Source organism: Apus apus, chromosome 10 (genome assembly GCF_020740795.1).
Source record: "Apus apus isolate bApuApu2 chromosome 10, bApuApu2.pri.cur, whole genome shotgun sequence".
Taxonomy (NCBI): Eukaryota; Metazoa; Chordata; class Aves; order Apodiformes; family Apodidae; genus Apus; species Apus apus.
In genome coordinates this window covers 3767064-3781946 of record NC_067291.1, presented here as the reverse complement: position 1 = coordinate 3781946, position 14883 = coordinate 3767064, and the positions used below count along the sequence as shown (strand labels likewise).

Genomic DNA, 14883 nt, shown 5'->3' with positions numbered 1-14883 from the left:
GGTTTTGTTCTGCCAACTAACTCGACTGATTGTTCATACAGAGAGCAAGTCATATGCAGTGATACTGCAAGGCAAAGCTTCTGGAACTGCCATTTGAGTTGGCTTTTGGCTTACAAAAGCTATTGTTTGAAAAAAAAAAACATTTATAAAGTAAAGAGCTAATTTTAAATCAAGGTAATTTTTTTCCCCTTGGAGAGTCTGGAAAGTGTAAACTTGGATTTATGCTTACACACTCTTACATGTATATGTGTGTGTATGTGTATATAATCACAGACTAATGTCTCCCATGTGCTAGTTATAAAGCAATTAGACATTCATTACAGGCCATCCTTCTGCACAGCTGTTTCATTGCACTGTAGAATAACAGTTCTGTGCTAGAATGAAAAGTAACAAACTCAGGGCTTGCCTGTTTGTGAAAGCTAAAGAAAATCCTATGGTTATTTGGGGGGTTTTTGCATGTTTTAGTGGTTTCATAGTCATTATTGAAATGCTTTGAAAAATGCCCAAGGGTGTTTCGATCTCCAGACCCACAGCCTTACAAAAGTAATATCACAAACACTAGAATTCTAACAAAGTTGTGTTAATTCGGTTGTGTTTAATTCTAGTTTGTTAGCACAGTGAGTGTTTAATATACAGCTAACTTGGCACAGTGCCATATATCTGAACCGTTGTAAGTGACAAAGGCTGCATTATTTATGACCACAACATGGTACATATGAATCTTCCTGCTTTTACACTAACAGGACTTTGTAGTGATAAATAACATGTCTGAGCAAACCACATGCCTACAAAGATGCTTGGGAATGTAGATGCTACAGTATTACATGTTTCTAAATTATACTTTTCAACATAAAGCATTTTATGCTTGGTGACTTTTAAATTTAGAAACAAATGCAGATTTACACTGAAAAGACACATTTCCAATTACTATCTTATTAATATATACCTATCTCCAACAGGCCCCCTCACACCTTAATTTTGATTTCACCATTTTCCACTGATGTCTTTTTCCCTTTGCCTTTACCTAGCTGTGTGCAGCAATTATTCTCACCACTGCTCATTGTTGTCTCTCTGCCTCATGCTGGGGAATATAATTAATGTTATTCCTGATGGTTTTCTTGTCTACAGAGTTTGGCCACTTGGGAGAATGAAAACAAGATCTATTGCAAACAAACACTTATTGAGGGGGATGGCCCCAAAACATACTGGACTCGAGAACTAGCTAATGATGAGCTGATTTTGGTAAGAACATTGAACCCACCCAATATATACACCATGTAAACATGTTTTTTGCCATGTAGTATGACTTACTCTTTTTCCTCACTTCATTACATCTAGAAAACTACCATTTTCATAATCCTTTACAGTACAAGTCACACATCACTTTTTCCCCTTCATTTTAAGTGGGTTTTTTAAGAAAAAATGAAGACATTTGCAAGTTCTCACTGGCATTTTATTGCTATAACTTTTGCCATACTTGTACTGACAGAATAATCACAATTGGGCCACTTCTGCTCGTAAATTCACAACACCACTTAAAGAACCCGCTTGATTTATTGCAGATTTTCTCTGCTGATCAAGGCATTTGACCTCATTTCTGGAGAACCTTTTTTAGGCATGTGCATAATACGTTGCTTCTTAGACAGAATCACGTGGGCTGGCATGTAGCATGCTCTAATCTCATTCTGTTTAAGAAGAACATACAATTTCTGCCCCATCTCTGCCACCTTCTCCGATTCCTTGATCATCTCTGAATCCAGTTCAGAATTACCTTTAGAGGTTTCTCAGAAATACTCTGATCTGCACACTTGCTGTCGGCCAACATCCCCCCCACTCCTGTGTGGCCTTCCCTATGGCAGCAGGGTTAATTTCAGCATTCTGAGCAGCACCTCTGCAACTGCCTTGACAATTATGCCATGAATCATATGCAGTTTATTAATTTATACTGTACTTACCTCTGTTAGCCTGGTGTTCTCTTCACTGACTCTTTCCTTAGTAGTCCCTGTACATTCATGAAACAGTATCCAGAACTGGATAAAGACACAGTTTCTCTGAGTTAGCACAGTTCAGCTTGAGTTCAGAATCATTTTATTGCACGTTCTTACTAGGGAATTCTGGATAAATAGTTGAACACACTGTTATGCCTCATCAGTTTGGGCATGGAAGACAGGCTGCTGGAGTGGCGGGTAAGAAAACATCAAAGCAGGGAGGTTTTATTTCAGACTATCACACTAACTTAACCTCTGCACTTTAAAAAACAAACAGCCCCCCCAGTGTTGCTCTAAAGCAGTTGGAGCTCTGTTTTTAAGATTGCATATGAAACAAAAACAGGACCCAAACCTAAGCAAGTATAAACACAACGTTTTTAAGGTGTTAATGTTATTCTAGACATCTTGGAACTGTTCACCCCTATGAGGAGGTGTATGCTGTTAGTGAAATCACAGTGGTTTCTATTGAATGAATACTCCAATTCTGGATAATTTCTTTTGACTCAACCACTGGAATTCTTTATATTATCAAAAAACTTTAGGAGGCAAAATACTTTGATCTCTGCTTCTCATCTTTATATATATAAACGTGGTGGATAAATATCTATCCTCAACTATAATTTTTCCAGCTTTCTAACAAGACATTTCTAAAAGTTTATTATTTAAGCAACAAACCAGTGAGGCAGCTGCTAAGCAAAGTGAACTGCTCCAAGCAAGAAAGCCAGTCATAATACAATTTCCTCCTGCAGTCAACAATGTGAACTTACCCTGCTGGGGAAGGGGAATGAGTATGATTAAGAAACCAGTGCAAGTCAAAGATTATAAAGCCATCTAACTGGTTTTCTTATATAATACAGTCTTTTGAGCTTTTCTGAGTTAATTATTTTTCAAATTGGGATATTTATTAGAAAAACCTCCTTCTTATGAAAATATTTCCATTTATAGGAACTCAATCACAGCTTTAGAGAACTACGTTTACTGGTTAATTTCCTAGCTGATAAAATACATAGTTTATTTCTAATCTCTGTCTGTCCAGATTCAACTTCCAGTCATTACATATTGTGTATAGAAGAACCTAAATAGTATGTCTAATGTTTGTTATTGCAAATACTTCTCTTAACAGCACTGATCAAGTGCTTTTGGAAGAACCTTCCTGTTGTTACGCTAAGCCACTGGAAGACCATCAGCCCTTCAATACAAAGCAAGCTTTCCTTGAATCATTCTTTCAGTGCTTCTAGAACTCCCTCCAATTTATCCATTTTCTTTCTAAACTTCATCTCCCTACTCTTCTGTGAAATTACTCTGATTTATATGCAAAGACTTGGTTAACTCTTCTTTGAGAACTCATGCTCATCCCATCATGATCCCAAGTAATTTTCCTGGTTTCTGATTTCCCAGACTGATCCCCATCCCCTCTCCTGTAAGTTAGGAGTATGTTAATGGGTTGCAATGTACAATTTTACTGTAGCCATTATGAAAACATAGTGTTTGCTTCCATGTGCTCCATATAGTTCTCTATATCTCTTACAATGCAATATGCACTTCCATTCTCCTACCTCTTACCTGTAGCACAATGGCCTCTTTTGCTTTATTAAATACTAGGACATTTTTTCGTCCTCCAGACAAAGATTTTCAAGCCCCTCAGGACATTTTATGGGACTAAATGTACAAGTCTTTTAAATAGATGGATCAACATGTTAAAAATTATGCCCTGATACCCTATAGCTCAGCAATGAGGTGTTTCTAGAAGTGGTGTGAGTGTGAGGTCTCTGGTCCTTTGGAAAACATGGCCAAATGTAACCCTTCTGGTAGGCAGCAAAGGGTTCTGCTGTTTGGAGGAAGATAGAAGAGGGTAATGGAAGCTAAATTTTCTTGTCTGTGGCCCCTAATTTTAGAAGCACAGAATATTCCCTCCAGACCATTATTTGGGCTTTAAAAACTAAATTACCAGAAGAGACTGGCTGAGGTGTGTTCCTCAGCTGTAGCAGGGAACAAAGTAGGAATAGGAGCTCTTCGTGAGAAGACCCTGTTGTCCCTTTTTATCTCTTGCCTCTCAACTCTGTTTGGGTTTTTCATCACTCCAGTGAAGAAAGACTCAACTTAAGGTGTTTTATCTTATGCTTGGAAATTTTCCTTGGATCTGGGTCTGCAAACCCCCACTTACATGTTACTTCTTCAAAAGTGAGATCACCATGAGAAGAAGAGATATTTCTTTGTCTTACCCTTTGTTTCTTCTTCCACCCACTCAGCTTTGTCAGTGTTTTTTAGGACCTGAAATTCCTTTTCACTTGGTTTTGCTCCCCATAGCACAACAAACATTTAACAATTCCCATCTTCACACTTCTCAAAGAAAAGAAGTATTACCTAAGAAATACTTCCTGTTCCTTTACTCTTTCTGATGTGCTTTGGTAAGTTTTTCCTTTTTCCATTCTGGCAGCAGAAGGAAACCACATTCTTGTGAACTTCTGGATGTCTGGAGCTGGGAAGCTGCCTTTATGGGGCAGAGCCTGTGATGTAGCAGTCTAGGAACTCTGTAAAGCTGAGACTTATTTCACAGTCTCTGCTCCTGTTCCTCTATCCAAAGAAATCTTTTGAGAAGTCTGGAGTCCCTTCCTTAGCTATCACATGCAGTTGCAGAAGAAATCAAGAAAACTCCTACCCCATTTGGAAGAAGTTGCAAGAAGGAGTCTAAACTGTGTTAGACTGAGCCATGAATGGAAAAAAGGCTTGGGGCAACAGGCAGGGGGTCAGGAATGAGTTTTACTTTGCTAATACTGGCTGCATAAATGTTGGAGCTTTGCCACAAAATTTTGATCTAATACTCTGCATTGCTTAGGGGGTCCATTTTATTATGACATTTTCCTAGTGGAAGGATATCGTTTTCTCCCCAACACAGCATGTTAAATAAAGGCATTTACTATCACATATAGTAAGAATAAATTAAAAAATCAGTGTTAGAATAGTCATGACTACCACAGAGCTAAAATAGAAACCATATTACTGGATAATTACCAGTCTTTCTTGAGTCCTGGCGTAAGAGTTCCTTATGACCTTCAAAGATTTTCCCTTGGAGCAATATGATGATCTTCCATGTCACTTCATGTTGTCTGAAACACAAATGCTGGAAACAAACCAGTTAGCAAAGTTGGGTTTTTTACCCTCAGGTACCAATTAGGTTTGCCTTTAGTTCTCCTTAGCTCCTTGCAACATGAAGAATGAGATTACTCTTACTAGTAGCATAAATAATACTTCGCTCATACAATGGCAGATGTAGGTTTAAAGTCCTGTTAGAAAAAGAGTCCTTTCAGCTGATTAAGGGAAGAGGATGAAGCTCTGCTCTACAAAAAGATATTGTGAATCTGGTAGAACATTGCAACTACTTTCATCAATGCTGTTTATTCTAATCTCATCTGATGCATTTGCTGGGATTTCAGTGCTGCATTATTAGAAGTACTAAACAATGTAGATAAAATCATTAAATGGAATATGCAAGCAAGAGAAGATGAGAAGAATAGATCCCCAGAAAGTCCACATTTGTTTGTCTTGACTGTATGTTTAGATTGTATTGTATTTTAGGACTGTAATGCATGCAGAGAGTCAAAATATGTGCATTTACAACTCCACATTCATAACCTATGATTGGAGTAGCACTTGAGCAATCAAGATCAGAATATAACACAAAAAGACATATTTCCTATGCTTGTTTGAAAATTAAGGTCTTGGATTAAATCTATTCTAATATGCTTTTTCTTCCCTTTTATACTCTTATTAAGTGTTTGCTGTTGCTGTGTGTTTTTATGAGGGACATTAATGAGCTATCAATCACTTGTGTAAGTCAGAAGAACAAAAGGTCTGCTCTTTACAAAGTTAAAGGATGCTGCTTCCCAGTGTTAGCTATTCAAATAAGAAAATTTATATTCAGGCTTTGTCTGCATTGCTGCTTTCATGGCTGCTTGTGCCTCTATAGATTTTAGTTTAATCTGTAACACACAAACATTTTAAGGTGGATGATTACTGCAGAGTGGCTTTAAAAACAGCCTCAGACCACATTTTACACAGTTCATGTATCACACAGGGGTTCTCAGAATCAATTATAGCAAGGGTCAAAGATCAGAACATTAGGGGGGTTTCAAGCTTGGCTTCTATTCTACATTCCCTCCCCAGAAAAATCATGCTGTAGTTGATTAAAACTGGTGAACTGTGGTGCTGAGATGAGTGAGTGAACATTTTTTAAATGATATGGCTGGCTTCTAAAATTACACATAGTAGGTGTCGATTTGGAAAGATACTTTGCAACCAAATGCTGAGATTTGTGCCTAAGCCTTGTATCAAACAATGTTAAACTACCCAAGTGTTTAACTTCTCTGTAGTTTTTGGAGAGTCATCTATAAAATCAATTATCAAAAGGAGGGTCTACTCATACTGAGGTCAGTGGGGGGTTTTGCTGCTGACCTCACTAAGGCAGCCTTGAAAGAAGTTCAGAAGCCTGTAACAATGCATACATATGTGTTGCATGGACCTAATGCTTTAATTTACTGTTTGCCATGAGCAGATTTCCAAGGGGGCTTAGGGATCTGCAGCTGCTGCTCACTAATGTAGCCTGGTCTGGGTCACATCCCAAACTCAAGAGCAGAGAAAGAAGCCCAAACCATTTGCATCTTGGATGCATCTGATCCTGTGTGTAGTCTCTTACAACATCAGCTGTAGCTTAGGTGTTTGCTGCGTGCTGGCTTTCAAGACTACTCCTGGCTCATACCCTTATCTCCTGTTCTTAGCTCTGTCACTCCTTTGCTGCATGACTCTGAGCAAACTGTATAATACGGCAGTTCTCAAACACATCCACCATTGTGTAGGTACCTTAATACATGACCTGATTTTGCATGACTGTGGGTTGACACCCTGCAGAAATTAAGTCTGAATATTTTTTAATTGGCTATTAATATCCAAGCTGGCAAGTAGGGGCTGCACCTTCTGTCACTACAGCCCCGTAATGACCAGCCTCTTTCATAAAGCGCTGTGGGAGTCAAGTGGTGAGAGGAAACATGCAATAAGCCTTTATTGTGAAGTTTTATATCTTTATTCTAGATAACATGAGCATTTGCATGTGGACAAATAATTTTCTGATGCTTCATTTACATAATATCTTTTCTCCATTTGTTTGCTGATGTATTCTGTCTTCCTTTTGCAAGTTGCCTCTGCATGTTGGTCAATCATGAGCAGATAACAAGGTTTTTTTGCATACACTGTCAGAAGTGATTTTTAACTAGGATTGCTCACCTTTTTTTAATGAGTAAGTTCTGCTCCTTTGGGTCACTGAAATCTTTAAAGTCTGCTTGTTCTGACAGGAGCTACCACTTTTGTCCAATCTAGAATTAGGTCCATAGATATTAAGCTGCTTCATTCCACCCCTGAATACAAAGATTAAAGTGTGAAGGACAGAGGAGTAACAGCCTTTTGATTTGGATCTTACCCTGGGCCCAGCTGTACCTTAGATGTTTTTGTGGGGAACCATAAAAAAAGGCAAGCAGTGAGTCTGAACATGTTCCTCTTTCTTTAGCAACATTCTGTGGAGTTTTATCAGCAGTGCTAGTTAGTTACAATAAGATAGGGAAACACCTTTTACATAGGTCCAGATTTAAACCATGTACTTAACCATGACAATCAAAACCATTTAATTATGTGCTTCAGTATGAACTAGGTCGCTAATAACCTGAATGGGTATAAGGTATCAAATCTAAGTGTTGAAAATGCAGCTTATTCCTGAAACAGGTCAGAGATCACATAATCTAAGCTGGGTCTTCAAGGAAATGATGCCTGGCTGATTGGCTGATTGAGGAGTGCACAGTGGCTACATGGTACCCCAGAGTCATTGTCATTGGCCTTTGCATGAATTCTATCTCTTTATGATTTAGATGTAAAGATATGATTGTGTTACATTGTAGTGATTTTCCAGACTGTGAGGCTGGTGTGTTGCAGACAATGACAATCCTTGTGTATAGCAAATGACTAAGACTGCTACATATTTGGGTGTTCCAGTTATGTCCATGTTGTCTGCGCTTAATTTTTATCCTGACAGAGCTATCTGAATGCAGCCCATTGCCTGGGATTTTCAAAAGTCCAGAAGTCCAGTTGAAGCTAGACAAAAAAAGCCACTGCCCTTTGTCACAAGCCTGTCAAATTGTCACTCTGGGAGGGCACAGGTCTGGCTGTGTGTACATACAGTGGGCTTGCTGCCTCTGCAGTGCATTCTGGATGCACCCATACCACTGAGCTTTCCTAGAAAGCTACCATTTCTTTTTTTCTTCCTCAACAAATGTTTATCTTCATTTTCGTGCTCCCTCCTGTGTGTCTGGCAAGAAAGCTGCCAGTCACACTACACAGAAGTTTTAGGAGCATGCTCTGCCCAGGAGCACAGTCTCAGAACTGGACGCTAGAATTTCAGACACTCTGACCTGCCGTGGCATCCTGGGACAGACTTGCAGTATGGATCACATTTATTTCCATCTCTTACCCTGCAGGGTTCCCTCTCAATAGAGCTGCTGAGCTCTTGTGAGAATAACTGCTGTTTCGTAGGTTTAGGGGAGGGGGCTCACCTCTTAATCTCCCTGAAAGAATAGACATAAATTTACCAGGGAGGTTACAAGAGTTTTGGCAAACTGGTACTGCAGCCTTTCTCATTAGGACTGGCTGACAGACTGGGGCCACGCCAGCTCTTGAAGAACACTACACAAAGAATGTTTTACTATTATTTATGATTTGTGTTGGAATAGCAACAGGGAACTCAAACTTCGCTCTGTTTAGCAGTGCCTGAATGTACCACAGAAAGACAAGCACTGTCATAGTGACCTTCCAGCCTTCACAGACAACCTCAAGCCCTGGATGATTGTGTCCTTGACTTGCTTTCTCTGGGAAAACTCCTGCTGAAATAATTTTGCCTAGTGTGTTTAGTTTTGGAGATGCTGAAGGAAGCCATAATGAGGATCTTGGCAGCTGGTGCTGTGGGCAATAGACAACTATCCTCATCCTTTATATTAATTTTCAGATCTTTTAATGTATAAGATTAAAATGTATATAAAGATTGATATGATAGCTTTCTATGCATAAAAACAAAGCCTTTGTCTCCAGAATACTAACAGACTTTTCTTCTCAACAAAGTGAACAAAATACAAGCCAGAGTCACTTTTAAAGCCAAGTCCTTTCAAAGAGCAGTTGGCCAAAACAGGCATAGAAAGCATTCAAACAAATAAAATCCAGCTGAATTTTCATAACACACTGGGGTAGGTCTTAATTATATTTTTCAGTGAGACCTTGGCAGTTATTACAGCCAAACGTCCCACCTCGCAGCTTGTTAGTGGTGCGCTCAAAACTGTCAGTGTGGCTGAACATGAAGTTTTTTGCAGTCAGTATTTCCTCACTCTTGCACCCATTGTTTCCTTCACGTTTAATTGCTTGCTTAGGCTTTAGCCTGCCAGACCTGAAATTACATGCAAACACTCTGGGATTTAGGTGGTTTTCTCAAACAGCTGCCACAATCACTGTCCTGCCTGAATGTCCTGATAATCTGTACTGCAATATTGCTGTGGGAGGATTGCCTTTTAAGTGTAGAACTATGGGGCTATTGAAGAAACTCCCAGATGCATATCTGAAACTCTGTTTCAGTCAATGGTATAACATCACACCCACTCTAAATATCTGGAAAATCAAGGTACTCTGAGGTGTTGAATCTGGTATAAGAAATGGGATGATAATGAAGTATAGTCTAGTAACCCAGTGGCTTTCAGATATGCAGGGATGAAATGCTTGTGGGATCTCATAGGTGGTCAGCCATGTGAAACAAGTTTGATCTCCACTACATTTTCCTCTGTTTTGTGCCCTCATTTCAGGCCCTTATCACAGTTAACCCAGTGGTTAAGGTCACTTGACACTGCCCACATTAGAGCTTGGGGAGAGAGTTTTGGTATTCCAGCATGTTGTGTCAACATCTTGCAGCAGCATGATGGTTACAGGTGATAGGTATTCATTCTTCTGGTCTCCAGCATTGCTCTACTGACTTCATTTGAACTACTCTGATTTACACTTGCAAATACCAAAGAATACCTTCTGAACATGCCATCTGAATTCCACCCTCAGCACTTCCAGTTCAAAGCGCTGCAACTGTTTCTAAATATAACAACAGTACATTCCAGGTTGTCTTTCTTTGCTCATGCTTATTTACAAATGCATGCCAATAAATTATAAAAAGACGGAATTTTCTGTGCCATTTAATATTCTGACAAAATTCATTGTGCCTTGGGAAAAAGGTCTCTTTTATTGCATTCCTCTTCCAAAATTACTCCTTTCTTTACTCTCATCTGTTAAAAGAAATAGGAAAATGTATTTCTGCTGTAGAACTAGCTACTACAGTAAAAATAACCTTAAAAGTGGTGTTAAATGTTCGCTGGTTCCAACTCTTCTGATTGATTTTCTATTTCTTTTCCAGACCTTTGGTGCTGATGATGTTGTGTGCACAAGAATTTATGTAAGAGAGTAAAAACATCAATTTACTTGTCATCTGGGATGAAATGGAGCGCTGTGAAAATCCCCAGTAGAACAAGTATTTGTGTGTGCTGTTACTAATGCGGTGTTGTATGTGCCCCTGTGTGTTACATCAGAACCCATATCCTCTCTTAAGTGTATTTTGCTTTCATTTTTCATTGCAGACACTATTCCTTCCCACTTTTATGCCATCATTTTCCATGTCTGCTTTGTATTTTGTAGTTGTCACTTGCTATGGTTTCATCAGTTATTAAACTTATTGGGCATAACTTGCAGCTGTTTTGGGGTGTTTTTAATAGAAAACCCAGCAGAGCTTTGGTTAGGACTGAAACCCTGTTTGCCCTGTTGGAGCCAGTGTGGATTTTCACATGGAGCTGCCAGGGAACACCTCCAAGGGCAACACAAAGTGCAGGAGAGCAAGTGAATTGGGAGGCCTTTCGCAGAACTGCAAAGCTCTCAAATGCAGAGCTCTGCTTCTTTCCTTCTGTCTGTCCTGTCTCCTCAGGAGAGTCGTTGGGGAACAATTCCTGAATCCTGTGATTCAGCAGAACCAGACCAGACAAGGAAAGATCTTTACCCTCTTTCCTGCTGCGTCTCTGAAGAGTGCCCAAAGTTTCCCTGTTGAGACGCTCATTATCCAAGTACAAAATGCAGCTGTGTCTACAGGACAAATAACATTGTGATCATGACTAATACTCATTGTCATCACACCCAAGCACCTCAGGCCTGATCAGAGAGCCAGCAGAATTTGACAGACTTTACTGGTTTGGACCATAAAAAGATAAAAAAGCTGAGGAAACTGCTTTTCTCCTACCTTGTCACCTGCATCAGAGAGAACTTCTGATGGCTTCACTGCCCCTCAGTGTTACAGCTCTCACTTTTGGTGACTCAGTATTTCATTCTTTGAGCAACTTAGTATTTCACAAACCAGGCCCATAGTTTAAGATTGAAAGAAACACCAAATTGAATGTATTTATTCTGGCTCAGAGTTCTGGCCACAGCACTATCAAGTGTTAGATTCAAGCTGAACAGACATTCCGTTAATGAACCAGAAACTCTTCCGTTCTTCAGCCTTGGAAATATCTGGAGATTGAGACTAGGAGCACCACTTATTTCAGTGCAATATCCAAGCTTATCTGACCAACTCACAGCTTTGCAAGAATAATTTATCTGCTTCATGTCACTCAATCATAGAAGATTTTTAAGAGCTTCAGTGTTAGCAGAGTATATACCCTGTTCACTGGACTGTGCTCACTATTCAAAATGGGAAAATAGATCCAAATCTTTATCATCTTGGGACATCCACAGGAAACAAATGACCTAGTCTCTTCATCACTTGCACAGCAGTGCAGAGGCATTGCCTTGGATAGGACTGCCAAACTGCTGTGGAGAACTCAGCCCCCTCTTCTCTATACTGCAGTGTGAGCTACAGCTACGACAGGAGAGGAACATACAGTGTTTTCTGTCTCCTCTGCTTTGACAGGTCACACTTTCTTTCTCTGCCATCAGCACTCAAGATACAATATTGCAGTTGAAAATGGGGATCTTTTCCTTCCACACTCTAACCCTAAGCCAGACCCTGTTTCCAAGACCTTGGTTCAGTTGGTACCAATTAAATACACTGCATGTCAGCTCACATTGAAGCATGGTCTGAAATTAGTTCATCGTGTTTTGGATGCAGCTGAAGCTACCCCCTGGTAAGAATGAAACCACGAGGGGGAATGACAGTGACCTATCTTCATTTTCTATCATCTTCTAAGATTCAAATTAAAATAGTTGGGTAGTTTTTTTTTTTTTAAATCCATTTCAGGAGTATCTGGACCTGCTTGTGCAACCAGCTGTGCCAAAGGGACTCCATAAAAAATGCCAGGCTGAGCTAGCTCAAAGCTTCTCAGTGATGCAGACAAAACTGTGTCTTGCCACATCAAGGCTGAGAAGTAAATAGCACTGTGTTGCAGGACATGCTGGCACATGCCATATCCTACAGCAACAAGAGCCCACCAACACTGTGAAGTGCTTTGTTTCCACCTCCCAGAAGATGGGTGGTGGATGTGGGAGCTGGTACAAGTAGTAAAGCCAAAGCCAGTAGGTAGCAGGGCTGTTTTGCCAATCCAGAAAAATGCTATTCTTAGCAATTACCTTTTCTGCCTGATGAACCATCTGCAAAGGTTCAGCAAGGTATTGCTATTATCTAAAGCAAGTGTATGGATTTAACAGAAGCAGTTGATTTCTATGTTTCATTTCTAGCAGGGCTCATGCTGAGCCGTTGTGCTGCTCAAGCAAATATCCTTCAGAAAGCTTTACTATCAACTGGAAAACACGTCATGTTGCTATCCAGTTGGCAATTACTATCCAAGTAGTAAAGCATGAGCTGTGTAACTGGGTTGTAGAGGTTATGATTAAAAACAGGCTCCTGAGATATGAGTTACCCTGCATAGCTGGGAATATTCTTCTTCCAGGATTGAAACTGTTCCCCTAAGGTTCATTTGCAGTCTGGCATGACAGAAGGTCCTTTCTTTAGTAATTTCAGTGTGGAAGCTTCACATCTTGATTGACTTTCATAGAGTTACATTGGAGTTACTGGTGCATGGGTAAATTCATAGGAACAGAAACTAGAATTGGGCCAGGGTGTTAGTTTTATGGCTCATCGTTGAAACAGTGTGAAGGCCAAATTGCATTTTGTGAGTCCTCCTGGATCAAAAAGTTCTTCAAATCTATGCACACAAGGATTTGGCATGGTTTTACTGGCCAGAAGCCTTGCAGTTGTCTCCTGCCCTTCTTTTCTTTGCTGAGATGAAGGTCCTTTGGGAACATGGAAGATGAACAATGCCAGGGTGGCCAACAGAGAGTTTTATCCACTTTTTGTGTAAAAAAATAATGAAATCACCCCTCCTGAGATGAGTTGATGGAAGCACAGTAGAGTTACTGTAGCTGGCATTCACAAAAACTTGGTCTCACAATGTCTGAGTGTTAAACAGTCGCTTAGCAGAACAGGACCCTAAAGCTTCAGGGGGCCACTGCCTGCACGTAGGAGGGAGGGGCTTCTATAGGCAAAGGTGCCAAGACAATGGAGCATCTAAAGGTTACATGAATGGTTTATTGATTACTTGATAGCATGTGGATATCTGAAAAGGGCCCAGGGATTTTATGGATATTGCCTTCCAGATTCAAATAAAAGAGATGCTTTCTGCATCACTAGGTCTTTTAATCAGGCCTGTGATGGGACAAGCAGTGGAGCCAGGGACAGAGCCCGGCTCAGTTATGTGTATCAGTGAGGAAGCAGAAACCTCCTTCCCCTCATGCTGTTGTGTTCTGATTAGCACTTTGTCACTTGACCAGTGGTCACAAGCACAGAATGGTGACAAACATAGCTTATGTCTCTCTGGACAGCAGCTGATTGACCACTGCATGCATAATTACCCACTACATGTCTGCTGTCTGACAAGTCTCTATGCCCACGAACCCAGACTCCTGAGGTCTGCCAGTGCTCAATGGTGATGATAGCTAAATGACTTTCTGCCTTTCTTGCTAAGATCTTTCTGACCATGTAAATGAATGCGTAAGGGACTTCTTCCCTGGGAGTGCTGCTACTGAAAGGATTCAGGACAAGTGGGTATTCAGCTGCTTAAACATAGGTGTTGGCAGCTATTTCAGTACCCAAGAGATCTGCACAGAGCTGGCATGTAACAGACTCCTCATGAGATCAGTGCCTTTTTTTTTTTTTTTGCTGAAAGGCAGCAGCAGACCAGGGAGAAAACCTGAAGGTGTGGCCAAATAGGTGGCTGTGAGCAGGCTGTCCCAACCTGTGTGCCTGCAGGCTTGGGACCATGCTGTGCACTGCATCGACCACACTGATAGCTAGCTGCTACAGCAAGATGAAGAAAGGGCTATACAAATATCTGCAGCAACTGGGCACACGTGTAACATTTCACGAAAAAAAAGACTTCCCCACATGAGTGGAACAGTAGGGTCCAGCAGCCATATTCTCTGCCCTAGGGCCAGAAGAGTTCATTTTAGGATTTTCCTTTGATTTTCCGTACTTTGTTCTTATGTTGCTTTCATAAAACATGTATTGTTTTTCTTTTCTCCAGGAAAAATAAACATCCTAACCAGCAAACAGATCAGGCAGTGAAGCTGGGTTCAAAATAATCCACTGTGGGAAACCCAAAATCTGGAAGAAAAAATAAAAATCTGAGCCAGAAATGTGATATTGCACTGAATTGTTCAGCTCACACATCTCTGTACCACCAGCTGCTATTGTGTGGGAGCAGAGCTGCCCCCCTGCATGCTGTGTGCCCTGGAGAGCCAGTGCTGCTTTAGCTCAAGTGATCACTTTTTCCACTCTTGAGTGCAGAGAGAT

At 40.4% G+C, this 14883-nt stretch overlaps 1 protein-coding gene across 2 annotated transcripts in view; it reads left to right on the top strand.

Moving 5' to 3' along the window:
- The window catches only part of CRABP1 (cellular retinoic acid binding protein 1), a 37015-nt gene extending 26221 nt beyond the window's left edge, over positions 1 to 10794 (top strand). For both annotated transcript variants that reach the window (XM_051628685.1, XM_051628684.1), the window contains 2 exons: positions 1129 to 1242; positions 10468 to 10794. In XM_051628685.1, coding sequence (XP_051484645.1) covers positions 1129 to 1242; positions 10468 to 10518 — 165 coding nt within the window. In that variant the 3' untranslated portion in view covers positions 10519 to 10794. The remainder of the gene's footprint in view (positions 1 to 1128; positions 1243 to 10467) is intronic.
- The last annotated feature ends 4089 nt before the right edge of the window (positions 10795 to 14883 follow it).